Source organism: Oncorhynchus tshawytscha, linkage group LG14, assembly GCF_018296145.1.
Source record: "Oncorhynchus tshawytscha isolate Ot180627B linkage group LG14, Otsh_v2.0, whole genome shotgun sequence".
NCBI classification, from domain to species: domain Eukaryota; kingdom Metazoa; phylum Chordata; class Actinopteri; order Salmoniformes; family Salmonidae; genus Oncorhynchus; species Oncorhynchus tshawytscha.
In genome coordinates this window covers 8,767,515-8,785,455 of record NC_056442.1, presented here as the reverse complement: position 1 = coordinate 8,785,455, position 17,941 = coordinate 8,767,515, and the positions used below count along the sequence as shown (strand labels likewise).

General features: G+C 41.6%; 1 protein-coding gene across 1 annotated transcript; it reads right to left on the bottom strand.

The window, feature by feature from the left end:
* Positions 1–12,291: 12,291 nt before the first annotated feature.
* Positions 12,292–14,221, bottom strand: LOC112267531 (complement C1q-like protein 2). The gene is made up of 2 exons (XM_024445759.2): positions 13,322–14,221; positions 12,292–12,868 (listed from the first exon to the last, which is right to left on the bottom strand). Exons 1-2 carry the CDS (start codon positions 13,907–13,909, stop codon positions 12,689–12,691), a joined length of 768 nt encoding a protein of 255 aa, XP_024301527.1. The 5' UTR covers positions 13,910–14,221; the 3' UTR covers positions 12,292–12,688.
* Between the last annotated feature and the right edge of the window lie 3,720 nt (positions 14,222–17,941).

Here is a 17,941-nt window from a genome sequence, read left to right as displayed (position 1 = left end):
ACAATGGAACTAAATACTTCCTATTGATGAGCAAGCATGCCCCATGACAGGCTCTCAATCCCTCCTATTGTAGTTATTAACCTATTAGCCAGCAGAGCAGTATTGATAATTAGGCTACGAATAAAGACATCAGAGCATCTCAAATGGTTCCCTATGCCCTATGTAGTGCATTACTTTTGACAAGAGCCCATACGGGATAGGGTGCTATTTGGGACACAGCCATAATCAATAATTTACAGAGATATTCCAAAGATAAAATGGCATTTGTCATCAAGTCATGCAAATTGAATGATACCCTCTCCCTGCCCCATAACCACTGTCTTCCTCTGTTGCTCTTCTCAATGAGGACCTTTATTTCTATTTCATGCCATGCCAATGTTGAATAAATGTACATTGTGTCAATAGACAGGACGACTGTAGAGCCTTGAGTTGAACATGCAGGGCTACTGGAGAAATGCAATGAACATCCACACCACAGGAGGCTGTTGCGGGGAGGACATCTCATAATAATGGCTGAAAACGAGTGAATGGAATGGTATCAAACACATGGTTTCCATGTGTTTGATTAGTTCGATACCATTCCATCTCTGCTGTTCCAGCCACTACTATTAGGCCGTCCTCCCTAATTAAGTTACCACCAGCCGGCTGTGGTGCATACAATCACTATCATTTGGGTCATATTACTGTCAGATTTCATTTAAATGATCTGTCTGGATTTTCTGTTGAAGATGTCTACACAGACATACAGAATTGTAAAAAATAAATCCTATTCAAAACCTCTCTCAGCCAAGGTTGTCACAGCCAAGGTTTTTACACATCCCACTATCATCCACCTCTGATAGTCTCGCCACACTCTTGAAATGCAAGCAGTATGCACACAATCCCACATCTCAGCCCTCAGACATTTATATTCCAGAGAGGTAGAGATGTTTGCATACTAAACAGGAATTATCATTCTGTTCTCTCTCTCTCTCATTCTCTCACTCTCTTGCCGATCTCCACCGCTCTCTCACTCTCCCTGTCCTCCATCTCTCTCTTGTCCTCTCTCTCTCTCCCTCTCTCGCTCTTTCTCTCTCTCTCTCTTGCTCTCTCTCTCTCTCTCACACACACTCTATCACTATCTCTTTCACACACACACGCACGCACGCACGCACGCACGCACGCACACACACACACACACACACACACACACACACACACACACACACACACACACACACACACACACACACACACACACACACACACACACACACACACACACACACACACACACACACACACACACACACACACACTCCATCTCTAAGCACTTCCAGGAAATAAAACATGTATTAATCAGTGGGAGCTGGGCGCACAGTGATCTTTGACCCCCCACACCTATTATGTATAATTTATCAGTTAATGCAGATAAATAATGAAGCCATTTAAATGTATTTCAGACTAAATGGGTGGTAAGGGATAGGGTCTCTCTCCTCTTCTCAATATTTATTTGGGAAGAAAGAGGTGGGGGTCTGGCAATAGATTGTAGGTGATGAAGGAGATCTTGTGGAGTTTGTCGTAGAGCTTAGGCTGAAGGGTCGGTCTGACAGAGCAATGGAAGGGAGTGGGAAGATGGATGCACACTAAACGTATTGTATTCACTACATTTTATACTTTCATATAATACGTAATGACAAATGTTTTCATCGTTTCTTTTATAGAGTTTTATTGCATACCCTTGCCTGTGAAAAAGAAAGGACACTTTCAATCTTCAATCATTTTCAACTGTCGTCTCCTAAACTTGAAATCATTCAGAGGAAGAAAACCTGTCGTAGTTTCTGTGCCTTTCACCACTGAACACAAGGTTACGGTTGTTGTGCTTTTCAGCCACCTATCATGGCAGGTTTTGACCTTGTTTACAACGGGCTGCTGTTGTGACTACCACAGCACTCATCACTGTGACACTGCTACGTGACTTGGGTCATGGCTTTCATTTCACGCAGTACCTTTCTTATTCTTCAGCCTCTGAGTATGTGCAGCACCCAGTTTATGGGATGAAAAAATCATTAATTTAAAGGCACAGTGCGGTCAAAAACTGTTTTGATGGGAGGGAGTTTTGGCATTTGATTGTGACATCCCCATGTGATAAATTATACTGAACAAAAATATAAACGCAACAATTAATGTGTTGGTCCCATGTTTCATGAGCTTAAATTAAAAAAATCCCAGAAGTGTTCCATAGTCACAAAAAGCATTTATCTCTCAAAAATGTGTTTACATCCCTGTTAGTGAGCATTTCTCCTTTGCCATGCCAAGGTAATCCATCCACCTTACAGGTGTGGCACATCAAGAAACAGCATGATTGTTACACAAGTGCACCTTGTGTCGGGGACAAGAAAAGGCCACTGTAAAATGTGCAATCTACCACAAGCTGCCTCCAACATTGCTTTAGAGAATTTGGCAGCACGTCCAACCGGCCTCACAACCGCAGACCATGTGTAACCACGCCAGCCAAGGACCTCCACACAAGGCCTCTTCACCTGCCGGATCGTCTGCAGGTGAGCCACCCGGACAGCTGATGAAACTGTGGGTTTGCACAATCGAAGAATTTCTGCACAAACTGTCAGAAACATCTCAGGGTACCTCATCTGCGTAGTCAATGTCCTCACCAGGGTCTTGACCTGACCGCAGTTCAGCATCGTAACCAACTTCAGTGGGCAAATGCTCACCTTCGATGGCCCCTGACACGCTGGAGATGTGTGCTCTTCACGGATAAATCCCGGTTTCAACTGTACCGGGCAGATTACATGTGGGCGTGTGGTTTTCTGATGTTAACATGGTGAGCCCCATGGTGGCGGTGGGGTTATGGTATGGGCAGGCATAAGCTACAGACCTCGAACACACTTGCAGATCCTGAGGCCCACTGTCGTGCCATTTATCTGCCGTCCATCACCTCATGTTTCAGCATGATAATGCACGGCCCCAATGAAAATGTCCCAGTCCTTCCATGGCCTGCACACTCACCAGACATGTTACCCATTGAGCATGTTTGGGATGCTCTGGATCAACGTGTATGACAGCTTGTTCCAGGTCCTGCAAATATCCAGTAACTTTACACAGCCATTGAAGAGGAGTGGGACAACGGTCCACAGGATACAAACAACACCCTGATCAACTCTATTTTAGTCAATGACACTATTTTAGTCAATGCCACTCTGACATTGCTCGATCTAATATTTATATATTTCTTGATTCTATTCTTTTGCTTTTAGATTTGTTTGTATTGCTGTGAATTGTTTTTAGATACTACTGCACTGTTGGAGCTAGGAACGCAAGCATTTCGCTACACCCACATCTGCTAAATATGTGTATGTGACCAATAAAATTTGATTTGAGGAGATGTGTCGTGCTGCATGAGGCAAATGGTGGTCACACCAGGTACTGACTGGTTTTCTGATACACACCTCTACCTTTTTTTAAGGTATCTGTGACTACTACACCCTCTTCGACCCCTCTCCTCTTTCTTAATTTCTTCCACGTGTTCTTTATTCTAACAATTTAATCACTTTGCCCAAAGTAAGGTCTGGCGAACTTTAGAGAGAACATGTGACTCCGTGGCCCTCCGTCCCCTCAACCCACAGCAAAACACAAACAATAAGTGATTACAGTCGGAAGTCATAATTATGAGTCGTCAAAATGAGGGACGGCACACTGTTTTGATTTCGTTTTTTGGTATGTGGGATTCTTGTGTTTTGTGATGTCGTTTCAAAATGGGACTTGATTCTCATTGTTAGACATGACGTCTGTAGACGTACTTGTCATATTTTGATTGCCGACCACGGAAGAAGAAAATATGTGCCTCGTCGGCAGTAGTTGCATTAGTTGCCATGCTTAGATTGGTTAAGGAACTGTACTCTCTTGAAACACAATGCCCTCAAGTAAAGTATGCCCACATCATCACAGTGAGGAGTCCTGCACAGAACAATATTGCCGTAATTTGACCAAACCCTGTTCTTTTCTGAATCCTTTTCTTCATTTATCAATGCTACAATTAAAAGCACCCTCTGCAATTTCAACATTGGATGTACTGATCAACAGGAAATATCCACTTCCAGTTAGTCATTTGTGTTGAAGTCCCCATTTGAACCGCAAATCCCAGATAGGGAGGTTTCATTTGCTCTTACTAATCAAACATATTTTTGTTCTTTAGCTGTTGAGGCACATTAGTAGCCTGTGGATGTGGGACCTCATCTCCCATTCAGCATTGTGGAGCCACTAACCTTTCTCGATGCCCCTGGAGGAGCAACTATCTCATTTGTATACAAGCCATGTCAATTTCAATGTTAAAGGGCGGCTAAATGCAATTTGTGTTGAGGTGAGCTTTAAAACAAAGGTAGTGGAAGTGTCTTTGTCTTAGTTTCCCTAATAAGTGTTTGGGATTTGTTTTACTTGTTTTTCTGCTAGGCATATTGTATCCTGATTAGGGTTGCACAATTCTAGGTAACTTTCCCAAGATTCCCAGGTTTTCCAGAAATCCTGTTTGGAAGTTTACCACAAGAATACAGGAATCTTTCATCCAGGTTTTCGGGGAAAACATACATTTTTCAATCCTAACCCTGATCTGATTGAGGTGATGGTGTTGTAAGAGTTCAGTGTTTACTTATTATTTTGGGGGGGGATAATGTCTTCTAGTTTCATCATCCTTTTCTTTCTCCTTTTACCAAACGTTTGATGCATTTCTACTCAAACCCCTGTTTGATTATCAGAATAAATGGTTTCACCTCAATCAGAAGTTTTTTTTTAAATTGAGAAAAAAAAATACAATAGAATGATGAATGGGCCACACAAGCGTGATCATCTCAAAGCCGGGAAACTCAATATCAAGAAGTTGAAGACTCTTGCAGAAGCTGAACGATTATGTGTCATACACAAGTGATGATGATTAGTGCCCGAGGAGGAAGAGAAAAGGATGAGAGAGGGAGGTGTGTAGAGGTGGTTGAGGGCCATGCAGAAGGCAACCCCCTGAACTGAGATTCTGAGAGGAGTGAGTGAGAGCCCCCATTGGTAACCGGCAGGAGGAAAAGAGGGATGGAGGGATGAAGGGGGGTAAAGAGAAAGGGGTGAGAGAGGGAGGTGTGTAGAGGTGGTGGAGAGTGCAGAATGAGTGATGGGAACCCCCAGTTCTGAGAGGTATGAGCGATCCTTCCCTTGTACCCGGGGGTGATGGATCGAGGGGTGAAGGGAGGGGATGGGGTGTCATGATGGATCACCGTATCCCTCTGAGCTCCTCATCATGCACAGGATACAACCTAACAGAGATGTGTTTTTGACAGCTCCATGCCATGTGGCCCATTCTCTACCCGATGAATCATCTGATCTCTGGCTCCAACAGGCAGCACAATGCAGATTGAGGGACATAATTCAGCCGGAGGCTATGGATCTCCAGAGTCGGACCGTGTTAGGAGAAAATGAGGTGCCGGGACAAAGTGTGACAGTGGTGGCTGATAAGTGTCCTCAAAGACCAATGCTACAGAATGCTAAAGGGGGTATGTGATTGTTCTGGATCTACAGAAAGTGAGAAGAGCTTCCACTGAGGACAGATCATTTGATTCCAAGCATTAAATGTAACCCTGTAGAGGAGAGAACCGGGAAGCTGTGAAAAGTGTTAATTTAACAGTTGCAAGTGAGGATGATATGACCACTGAAAAGTGTTAAATCAACAAGCTCTCAAGGTTGATAGGCATTAGAAGACTCTGCGATGTCATTGCACATCGTATTGCTGAGTCGAAACTTCTACACAGCAACTCGTTATGGCATCTGTATTGCGTTGTAGCAACGAAACAGGTCTTTCATTAGTGTGCAATGCTTGGGATCCCAGGTTTGGCTTCCGAGTCGTAATTTGCAACCAGTAGCACTGTCTTTGGGGTCCCGTCCTTTAAAGTCTCTCAAACAGAACAGAAGTCCGAGCGAGACTTGGAAACCACAGAACAATGAGATGGTGCATCGTAATGATTTTCAATTGCAACTCTCCTGGCTTCTGTTATGATCTGAGCCGTCACACACTATTTTTTGGGGGGATGTACGATTAACCAATTCTAAAACGAGAGATGAAGACAGACACTAAACCCCCCAGGGATTGGCAGTACTTTATTTATCAATCAAAATTTCCCTCCATTGACTTTGAAAAGGAAATAAAAGTCAGAAGGAGAGATTTGTGGAATTTATTGTAGAGATATGTAACAGTGAATCTGAATGATTTCCGCCCAGAGACTAAACAAAACAAACTTTATTTGAATCCCTCAATCCCTAAATCAGAAATAATATGTGACCCGTCTGGAGGTGACCCGTCTGGATGTCACCCTGCTATCCGATTACGCGTTGACTCAAACTGAGAGGCGTTTAGTGAAACTGACACTGACACTTATCTGAAAATAATGTCAGACTGATAAATGGGAAACTGAACTATCCTCTTAGTAGCTCAGCCCATAAGAGATTGGAGAAAATGCATCAAATGGGAAACTCTAACGGCCTTGAGCAGAGCCTCCTTCTTCCAAACAGAAGTTAAAGGGATATACCACTCAAAAACGATCTTTTGGTAAATGGTCCTGAAATGATTTTCATGTCAGCAATCAAGTTTTCAAGATGTAGAACTTTCAAAATACATAGTGTCACAGTATCGTCATCGACATGATCATCGTTCTGTGACACTTTCTGTGTTTTGAAAGTTCAACATGCTGAATCTTGACTGCTGACATGCAAAGCATGTTGGGATTGTATCAACAGAGGACTAACGAAACAAATACCAATAGTTTTTGAGTGGTATTTTCCTTTAAGTATTTTGCCGTGTTGTGTGTATGTATGTGATACCTAGTACTGTATTTACATGATTCAAAATGCATTTCTCCATTTTCAGAGCAGGAGAAGACCAGTCACAGTCAGACTGCCTCACTCACGAGGCAGAGCAGCGGACTCGGGGCAGAAGCGATCATTCCCAGGACAGGACAACATTGCCTGCAACTCAAGCCTGTCAGACTGAATCACATCAGAGCAAAGAGCCAGACTCGTCCTTTCATCTATCAAGGAGCTTTACCAGACTGCCTGTCACACTCCAATCCTTCACCCTCATCCAGGAAGGATCGTTCTGGCCCTCCATCTTGTGGCAAGTGACACCTCCTTGCTGTTGTTGATGTCTCAATTGGAGTGAGGGAGAACATTTCTCCCTCATGTTTTGTTTTTAGTGAGCGACTGCAGTCGAGACAAGGTCATCACATCACAAGGTTTTACAGAGGGAATGCATATGAGTGTTTATAGCATAGATGGCCTTTTCAGCTGCATTTCCCCCTACACAATATCAAGGTGTAGGGGTCGGGTCAAGTCAATTCCCACTGGGCACGTACTGGTTGAATCAATGTTGTTTCCATGCCACTTCAACGCAATTACCTTGAACCAACGTGGAATAGACGTTGCATTAACATCTGTGCCCTGTACGTTACCTCTCTTGGCCAGTTTGTTTGAGTATATGGTAAGTTGATCAAATGCCTATTGTCACGCCCTGGTCGAAGTATTTTGTGTTTATCTTCATTTATTTGGTCAGGCCAGGGTGTGGCATGGGTTTTTGTATGTGGTGTGTATGTATTGGGACTGTAGCTTAGTGGGGTGTTCTAGTTAAGTCTATGGCTGTCTGAAGTGGTTCTCAATCAGAGGCAGGTGTTTATCGTTGTCTCTGATTGGGAACCATATTTAGGCAGCCATATTCTTTGAGTGTTTCGTGGGTGATTGTCCTTAGTGTCCTTGTTCCTGTCTCTGTGTTAGTTTACACTAGTATAGGCTGTTTCAGTTTTCGTTACGTTCTTTGTTTTGTAGTGTTTATAATTGATTCGTGTTTTATGTTTGTTTATTAAACATGGATCGAAATCTACACGCTGCATTTTGGTCCGACTCTCCTTCACCACAAGAGAACCGTTACACCTATAGGCTCAGTGGGCTAATGTGGCCTTGAAGAAATGCCTTGGTTCTTTACCCGGTTTTGAATACTTACCACACTTAAGTAATTTATCTGTTACCTGAATGTTTACTGACATCAAACTCTTTTGGTCTGGAGATCTTCCACATTATCATCAAACACCCCCGGAACCTAATTTACTGTCCAGACTGTTGTTTTTCCCTCAATCTCATGCCTCTAACTGTTTCTGCTTCAACAACAGAAAACAGACAGCTCAGTATCACTGATCTCAAATCTGTCTGGCCGTTTGTGTTTTTCCTTTTGAAAACCATGTTGATATGCAAAATGAGGACACCTCCCTGTGGCAACTTATGCATCAACAACAGGACTTTTTTGAAGAGTTCCGAAAATAGAACTCCCTGTGGTCACTTGTGTCATTAGCACTTCTTTGTCACCTTGTCAGCTGCCTGCCCCCTGGGTCCACCATACTTATGAGTGTTTCTGCAAACCGCCCAGCTCTCAGTGCATCTCTATCCGTGACATTACACCAGGACGTTTACATAGCCCACAGCTCCCCCGGATGGGGTCTCTATTAGTTTCGATTGAGTCTTGAAATGTGCCTGTGTGCATGGTGATGTGTTCGGGTGAGTCGATGCAGGCAGCTCCACTTCCTCCCTTAATTAAGAAGTGATGAGGCGGGGTGATGAGAGGTATCATTACCACACACCACAACATTCTCCAGGGGATGTTCTGTGTGTAATATGTGTTGGTAGCACTTTGACGCCATTGGTAATGAGTAGGATACATGAAAGGTGGATACATTATAGTCTACATGTAAAAAGGAAATGGACAAAAGTCTTCCATATTGACTATTGAGTGTATTTGATGAAACCATGCCAGAAAGGCTTTTATCAGGGTGGTTATTTTGGGGATAATAGTAGGGTATGAATTTAGTCATCTTGAACACAGCGAAATAAATCAACAACTTAGCCAGAGCCATGCTGAAACAGACTGGCTAATATTTGTTTTGCATGATTGCTGTTTAATTGATCGACAGCTGTTCAATCTGCCTGCCTCCAGGTGGAAAGCTGGTGAAATCATCGCTTAGAGACACAACACAGTCATCCTCTTAGGAACTAGGTGTGCTGTTGGCTAGACATGGTTCCTCCAAGGACTCTTAATGAATTTTCAGTCAATTCCTATCCAGGGGTATGTTCAGTTGGAAGAAAATGTTTTGAAACATTTTGTGACAGGGAGGTACCATCTGAACTTGACCAATAAGAAATGCTCCTTTTTGTTTTGCTATGGTGTGCCCTACTGAATATGACCCAGGTCTACACGCCATCATTCACCTCCCATGACTGATTGCATTTGGATGACTGATACAGAGTTATTTGGGTTTTCGGACATTTATTGATTTCTTGTTTGAAGTCTTGATTATTTGTGTGCTTGTTTGACATTCTACTGCACTGTTAGGAGCTAGTAACACAAGCATTTCGCTGCACCCGCTATACCATCTGCTAAACTGTGTATGCGACCAATAAACTTGGGTTGATTTGATGATACGTCACAATGAACTCATCATGTCAAAGTGAAAAGACACACCTTGTCCGTTGCAGATGTACCTTCATTAGTCGACTCCTCTCTCTCTCTCTCTCTCCTCCACCTTAAACACACATCCATCTATCATCCTCTTTAAGCCACTGACAGCCCCTGAGACATATGGGGACCGTTGTTGAAAAGGAATAAGAGGACAGCATTGCAACAGTGTCTGGGAATATAGATGGACCACAGCAGTCACCTAAAAGTAATAAGCCCTTCAGTAGAGGTCTAATGAGTACAGTCATCTTATTCAGTTCCTACAGATGACAACATATATCTGAGAAGTTAAACACTTCAGTTGAAGTCCATTTGGTTGGTTTACCATTACATTACTCTATGTACACATTTTCACAGCACCAGCAAAACCCTAGTCACAATCTCATGTATACTGAGTGTACAAAACATTAGGAACACCATCCTAATATTGAGTTGCACACCGTTTTGCCCTCAGAACAACATCCTCAATTATTCTGGGCATGGACTCTACAAGGTATTGAAAGGTACTGAAAGTATTCCAAAAGGATGCTGGCCCATGTTGAATCCAATGCTTCCACAGTTGTGTCAAGTTGGCTGGATGTCCTTTGTGTGGTGGACCATTCTTGATACAGACAGGAAAATGTTGAGTGTGATAAACCCAGCAACATTGCAGTTCTTGACACACTCAAACCGGTGTGCCTGGCATCTACTACCATACCCAGTTCAAACCACTTAAATCTTTTGTCATGCCCATTCAACCTCTGAATGGCACACGTACGCAATCCATGTCTCAATTGTCTCAAGGCTTTCATCTCCTTCCCTTCATCTACACGGATTGAAGTGAATAAGGGGAATCATAGCTTTCACCTGAATTCACCTGGTCAGTCTATGTCATGGAAAGATCAGGTCTTCCTAATGTTTTGTACACTCAGTGTAGATTGTATCATGTATATTGTACTGTAACTCCCTCACTTGGACCAGTAGGAAGGCCATATTAAAACACAGAAAAAACATCAGACGAGAGAAAAACATGCATATGTGACTCATGGGTTTGTAATGTTTGAATGTATGTATGATAAAATCCCCTATACCCCCATATAAAAAAATATGGCCTATAGTATTCACTGTAGTGTTTTTGCAGACATTACTGTAGTATTCACTCAAGTCTGTAAAAACACTACAGTGAATATTTACTGTGGTATACGGTAGTATACTGTACTATTTACAGTTAACTAGGTAGGTAGGTAGGACTTGTGTCTTCTGAGCTTCTGCTCTTTTCTATAACCTGTAGGGAACACAATATGTGGTCTGTATTTGGCATGTAGGTTTCTTACTTATGGGTGGCACAAATTGAAAAATGGGGGAATGTGCAGGGTAAATGCTAATTAAATACTGTAGTGTTTACTATAGTTTAAAAAAGTGTTGTGTTTTTGCGGACATTACTGTAGTCTTTACTGTAGAATTTACTACAGTGTTTTTTTTTTTAGGAAAATGCTGTAGTATTTGCTATAGTATTCTTCAACATTCTATAGTAAGTATTACACATGATCGAGGGATACTACAGTGTGTAATATTGCTTTCTACAGTATACTGCAGTTTACTATATAATTCTATAGTAAGTACTGTAGTATTCTGTAGTAAACTGTAGTATTTTTTCATGTGGGCCTCTGTGAGTCAATTTATGAGTGCCCATAACCCTGAACTTTACCCCAACCTTAAACCACATTCCTAAACCCAACCCTAAACTACAAACGAAATCTAAACAAACCTGCGGCCTCAGGTAGTAGAAAGGACAGATTATTATCACCGTCTTTCAGTGGTGGAAAAAGTACCCGATTGTCATACTTGAGTAAAAGTATAGACACCTTAAAGTTACTCAAGTAAAAGTGGAAGTCACCCAGTAAAATACCACTTCAGTAAAAGTCTAAAAGTATTTGGTTCTAAATATACTTAAGTATCAAAAGTAAAAGTATCAATCATTTCAAATTACTTATATTAAGCAAAACAGACGGCATCATTTTCTTGTTTTTACTAATGTACGGATAGCCAGGGGCACACCCCAACACAAACATAATTTACAAAAGATGCATTTGTGTTTAGTAAGTCCGCCAGATCAGAGGCAATAGGGATGACCAGGGGTGTTCTCTTGATGTGTGCGAATTGGACAATTTTCCTATCCTGTTAAGCATTCAAAATGCAACGTGTACTTTTGGATGTCATGGAAAATGGAGAGTAAAAAAGTACTTTATTTTCTTCAGGAATGTAGTGAAGTAAAAGTCAAAGTTGCCCAAAATATAAATAGTAAAGTACAGATACTCCCAAAAACTACTTAAGTAGTACTTTAAAGTATTTTTACTTAAATACTTTACACCACTGCCTTCTTTGTCAAATAGCCACTAACCTTGTGGAGATTGAGCAAATAAGGATCCTCAACATAAACTAACCCTAAGGCTGTGCACTTCTTTTGAAGTGAAGCCGTGAAGAAAACGTGAAATGTGTGAAGGAAAATCACACATTTCAGTCTTGACTCTGATAGAATGTATATGTGAGGAGCACCTTCACTAGTGCTAGTATTGGATGGCAGGTTGTCACTCTAACCTGCAGTGTTGCTCCATAAGACTCAGCCATGCTGTGGTCCCCGTGTTGTTCAGTTGGTAGAGCATGGTGCATGTAATGCCAGAGTTGTGGGTTGGTTTTCCGCGGGGAACAGTACGAAAATGTATGCAGTCCCTACTTACTGTAACTCGCTCTGTCATGTAATATTTGAAAAAACATTAAATGAGACATACTGTAAAATAATATTTATTGGTACATGAGGACAAAATATAATGCATTATTGGCCTAGAGATGTAATATAAAACACAACTCTGGACTCAATGTACCGAACACATGGGTTATATGATTCTATCTCTGTGCATTTGACCTTAGCTACATATAGGCTATTTCTCCACATAAGGGGTTCCTATTGAGTAAAACAAACTACTGCATAAAGTCATGTTTACCACATTCAATCAAACAACCTCAACTGCTATATAGCCTATTTATCCTATATATTATTGGTGGTTAGAAGACCATTACAAGCACCTTACTCTTCAAAGGAAATGAGAGAGCAAAATTAAAGATGAAGTTCTGTTTGGACCTCATTTGGAGGTAGAGTCATGGGTAGCCTCAAACTTGTCAGGCTATTTAATCTGGATACAAAATGAATCCAGAGAAGGTGCTGTACTTGTTGTTGTTGCCTCCGTGTGCTTTGCCACCGTCCAGTTTGACATAAATCTCATCTCCGGAATCCAGGTGTAGAACCACGCTGTTACCTGCATAATCGTAGTTCTGGTCTGCGTCCTGTGCAATAGCACTTGCCCGAACCTGTGTAGTGGAAGGGACACACAAAATAAGCATAATCCTCAGTAGCTTGAAATTTTCTGGTTATTTGATTTCGTCTCTTATTGTCAGACAAATTCCTCCACTACCACTTTCTAGAATAGATGATATTATGTCACTTTGGACATCACAGAAGGGGGAACAAAGGCTTAATCAGATAAATTATCGAGCCTTTCTTTACTGTGGTAATCTGATGTAAAGCCTACCCGATTTAACTGAGTTTACCATTGCTAAGCAAATGCGAAGCCGAAAAGTTCACTAGCTAAATTATATAAAGTGAGTGCGTAAAATTAGTGCGTAAAGTATTCGTTTTTCTCCATACCCTTTGGGTTTTTGCATGCATTTATAATATTTTATAGACATTAATTGTTTTCAAATAAATTCGTGAATGAGAATACAATATTTTCGTATATGCTAATTGAATGAAATAATGTTTACCTGTCCGTTTTTGCACAAGTCTGCCCACATGCTTGTCCCGTCGCCTCCTCGCATTAACACATGGTATGTGAAAAAATACATTCCGGACACTTGGCAAGTGAACTTGCCATTGGTTGGGTCGTATTGATTTCCCAAGTTTGTGACAACATCGTCGAATTTAAGCACCTCATATCCTTCGTGTGGGTTCTTCAACCCGACATAGAACGCAACCTTTGTTTCACCGAGTGCCATGTTAATCTCGTCCGTGTCCGTTTCGGTCTTTGCAGTCCCTGACGTTACCGCGGGGTAACCAGCTTTCCCGGAATCACCCCTGTCTCCCGGTGGTCCTCTTGGGCCAGGGGGTCCTGGTTCTCCCGGTGGACCCCTTGGTCCCGCTTTCCCAGGTCGCCCTAATTCACCTTTGGAGCCATGCGCCATTGGCGGCGGGATGGCATTCAGGTCCTGCATGAGCTCCATGGCCGTGGCGCTGGCGGATTTCGAACTGTATGGATCACAGATCATTCGACAGGTGCCCATCATCTCATAGTGAGCCGAAGTCTTGGTACTTTGCACAAGCAGCGGTATTGCTATGATAAGGGCCAACACCATGACGATGCCAATCACAGCGGCCACAAGTCGCTTCCTCTGGACTATCCGAGAAGCAAGCGATAGAAAGTCAGCTGAGCTTGGAGGAGTAATAGTGGAAGGTTTGCGTGGGTAATTAGAAGTGAAAAAAAAAACGGACACCAAATATATTTTCTTCCTCAAGGCAACTATTCTATTTTGTTTTGTCCATAAGCCTTAGGCATTCGTGCCAGAGCAGACAGACGAAGGGTACGAATATTGGCATGGATGGGCGCTCGCTGGTTCTCAGCACGGATTTGGAGCGCTCCTATTCTATTCCAGTCCTACGGGGGTCGCTGACGTAACACATGCGGAGTAAAGCCTTTTGCAATTTGGATTAAGATCGAAACAATAATCGGGCAATCTTTATGTATGAATTACAAATCCTAATATTACAGCAAGGAAGATATGGAATTAGAAAGCATTAAACACTTTGATCCCGCCATTTATATTTTGTTACATGCAAACCATGTGGTTGTACAGAACATGTCCCCATATAATTAAATAGAACAGAATAGCCATTCTTTTTTTTTTTTGCGAAACGAAAAGCTCTATGTATGGGGCAGGAGCTGTCCTTTCAGCACAACTCCCAATCATTAGAACGCTGAAAATCAACACGAATCAAAACATTTAGCGCTTGAAATGGAACTTAACAATTGAGTAATTTTACTGTAGGCCTATCTAATATTTGTTTTATGAAATATTAGTTCGTCACCTCCTCTTTGTAACAAATGGCATACCCCACACCATCCATGTCAACCTACATTTACACTCACACATTTTTGTATTCTGTCTTCAATCTCTAAGAAAGTGACGGTTTCATGTCTGAAACAAATCTGTTAATCCTTCTGTTTCAGAGCTGGGGTTTAACATCTCACACCCTGTCTCAGCAGCTAAGCAATCAGCTAACAGCTAACCTAACATTTATTCCAGGTCATCCCTTGTTATTGAGTCTGTCATTATCGGCTACCAATAGACACGGGTAATGCAAACCGACTAAATATTTCCTATGTATGTTTCCCATGGGTGTTCCCATATACTTAAATAGAACAGAATAGTAATTTAATGTGTTGCTGTGAGTGTTCCCTTGAACCCTTTTTTGTCTTGTTGGCTAGGCCTGGGCTAGGCTACTCGATTTTCAACTTTAAACAAACAGAAGGAAGTGGCCAAATATTTGACTCAAATTACCAACCCGTCCCATGTCAATAGTGGTCGCGTGCAGTGTGATTACTTGCATTATGACTCAAAGTTGTGTTACCACATTTACATAACGAGTTACAGAATCTCTGTGAGTTCCAATCTGACGATGAATATTGTGACGTTATCTAGCCTATAAATAACCCCGAGCAATCAATGCTAGTTTAAATCGACTTGTTTCTGGAGACGACTACTTGGATCACTCTCTGAAAACATTAAGGTCTGTTGTTCCGAATGTTGGAGACCTTACCGGAAATTGTACCGGAGATGTTGGATGGTGCAGTGCGTCTGTGTTGAAGATTGACTAAACATGGATCCAGCAACTATGGATCCATATAATGTGAGTAATCAAACACTTCACTCTGGAGCAGGGGGGTAGCAAGTAGCCTATTAGCTCTGGGCCAGGGCGGAAGTGTGCGTTCCTCCACACTATCACCATAGACCAGAGTTAGCAAGTACCCAGTGATTTTTGCTGTTGCGTTCACCTTAGTTGACAACTTAACCAAAATTAAATCAAAACTAGATGTTGAAATGATGTCTGTGCTCAGTGGGTTACATAAGCAATAAGCCCTGAGGGGTGTGGTATATTGCCAATATACCACGGCTAAAGGCTGCTCTTAACATGATGCAACATGGAGTGCCTGGATACAGCCCTTAGCCGTGGTCTATTGGCCATATACCACAAACCCCTGAGGTGCCTTATTGATATTATAAACTGGTTACCAATGTAATTAGAGCAGTAAAAATACATGTTTTGTCATATATGCGGTATTTGGTCTGATATACCACGGCTGTCAGCCAATCAGCATTCAGGGCTCTAAAGTTCTGGCAACATTCAAAACGTTTCCTGTAGGTCCATGGAATATCAGTAGAATGATGTTGCGGTCAGAACATTCCAGGGACATAGGCCTGGAAATGTTCCAGTTTGATCCCTGTTTGGTTGTAACCGAACATTGACATCAGGAGTTTTCAAGATATTCCCAACATTAGCTGGTTGGTTCCTTAAAGTTATAACCCTTAGTTATTTATTAATTAATGATATATACCCATTTGATTCTTATAGAATATAACTTGTACATGCCTCATGATCTTAATTCAATTGTCATACGTACCCCATCAGAACACAACATATAAACTTGTTTTAATCCAATGTGTGTAAACAATGTAAATGTAATGAAAACAACACTGTATAACCTTAAAACATGGTTAAAACTCATTTGGATATCATGGATGGCCAGCTCCGTCTGAATTTGAGTGGTTACATTTCTCCAGGCCCATTCCTCTGTTTTTTTTTCTTCCCAAAACAGAGGCGGCATCTCCAGTTTGTTTAAATTAAGGACTCTTTATGTAATACATGTATCACTAGCCACATGTATCACTAGCCACTTTAAACTATGCCACTTTGTTTACTTACCCTACATTACTCATGTCATATGTATATGTATATACTGTACTCTATATCATCTACTGCATCTTTATGTAATACATGTATCACTAGCCACTTTAAACTATGCCACTTTGTTTACATACCCTACATTACTCATGTCATATGTATATGCATATACTGTACTCTATATCATCTACTGCATCTTTATGTAATACATGTATCACTAGCCACTTTAAACTATGCCACTTTGTTTACATACCCTACATTACTCATGTCATATGTATATGCATATACTGTACTCTATATCATCTACTGCATCTTTATGTAATACATGTATCACTAGCCACTTTAAACTATGCCACTTTGTTTATATACCCTACATTACTCATCTCATATGTATATACTGTACTCGATACCATCTACTGTTATCTTGCCTATGCCGTTCTGTACCATCACTCATTCATATATCTTTATGTACATATTCTTTATCCCTTTACACTTGTGTGTATAAGGTAGTAGTTTTGGAATTGTTAGGTTAGATTACTCGTTGGTTATTACTGCATTGTCGGAACTAGAAGCACAAGCATTTCGCTACACTCGCATTAACATCTGCTAACCATGTGTATGTGACAAATACAATTTGATTTGATTTACCCCAATACATTCTGATAACATTAAAAGGGATTCAATTTAAACTGTACCTTCCAGCTATTTTGCTTCAGTAACAGGTTTTACTCTCTTTAAAGTTGTTCTCGTTTGACTGTCTCCGTGTTGATTATATTGTTAAGGCTGATGTGGACGGGTTTTACAAGGGCGATGATTATGGATATTTCCACTGGAATGAAAAACATGGCCAATGGGGTAAGTATTTCACACCTCAGTTGGGTCTTGGTTGTATCATTTTATTAACATTCCTTTATGGATATGAGAGGATAAAGCTTCTGCTCTCATTCTTTTTTACAGAGAGGTGGACCCTAAACAACAACGAGTACAAGTATGAGTATGCGTACAAGTATGAGAACGGGAAGGACTATTACAACCACCAGCATCAACCTGGTCAAGGGGCCAACTGGGAAATGGAGGCTGGTTCTTCTCAGATTGTCGATGCTCCTGCCCATCTCCCCCTCCCTACATCCTCTGATCTCCCTCAGCAGAGCCCACAGGAGCAGCCTGGAGTCCGCACAGCATCCCCTGGGCTTCTTGCAAAGTAAGTACACAGCAACGACATCTGCACAGCTACGCTGTCCACCAGATACATTCATGTTGGGATTTGGAGTGCTATGAGTACACTGCCTTTTCAGTTAAGTTGATTGAGATATTGGATAAATGAAATGGAGTTTCCGATTACCCAGAGTACCTAGATTGAGTTCAGATCTGAAATTGAAAGAAAGCCTCCTTCCACCCATTCTAAACAACCTGGTGTGTTTCCTCTC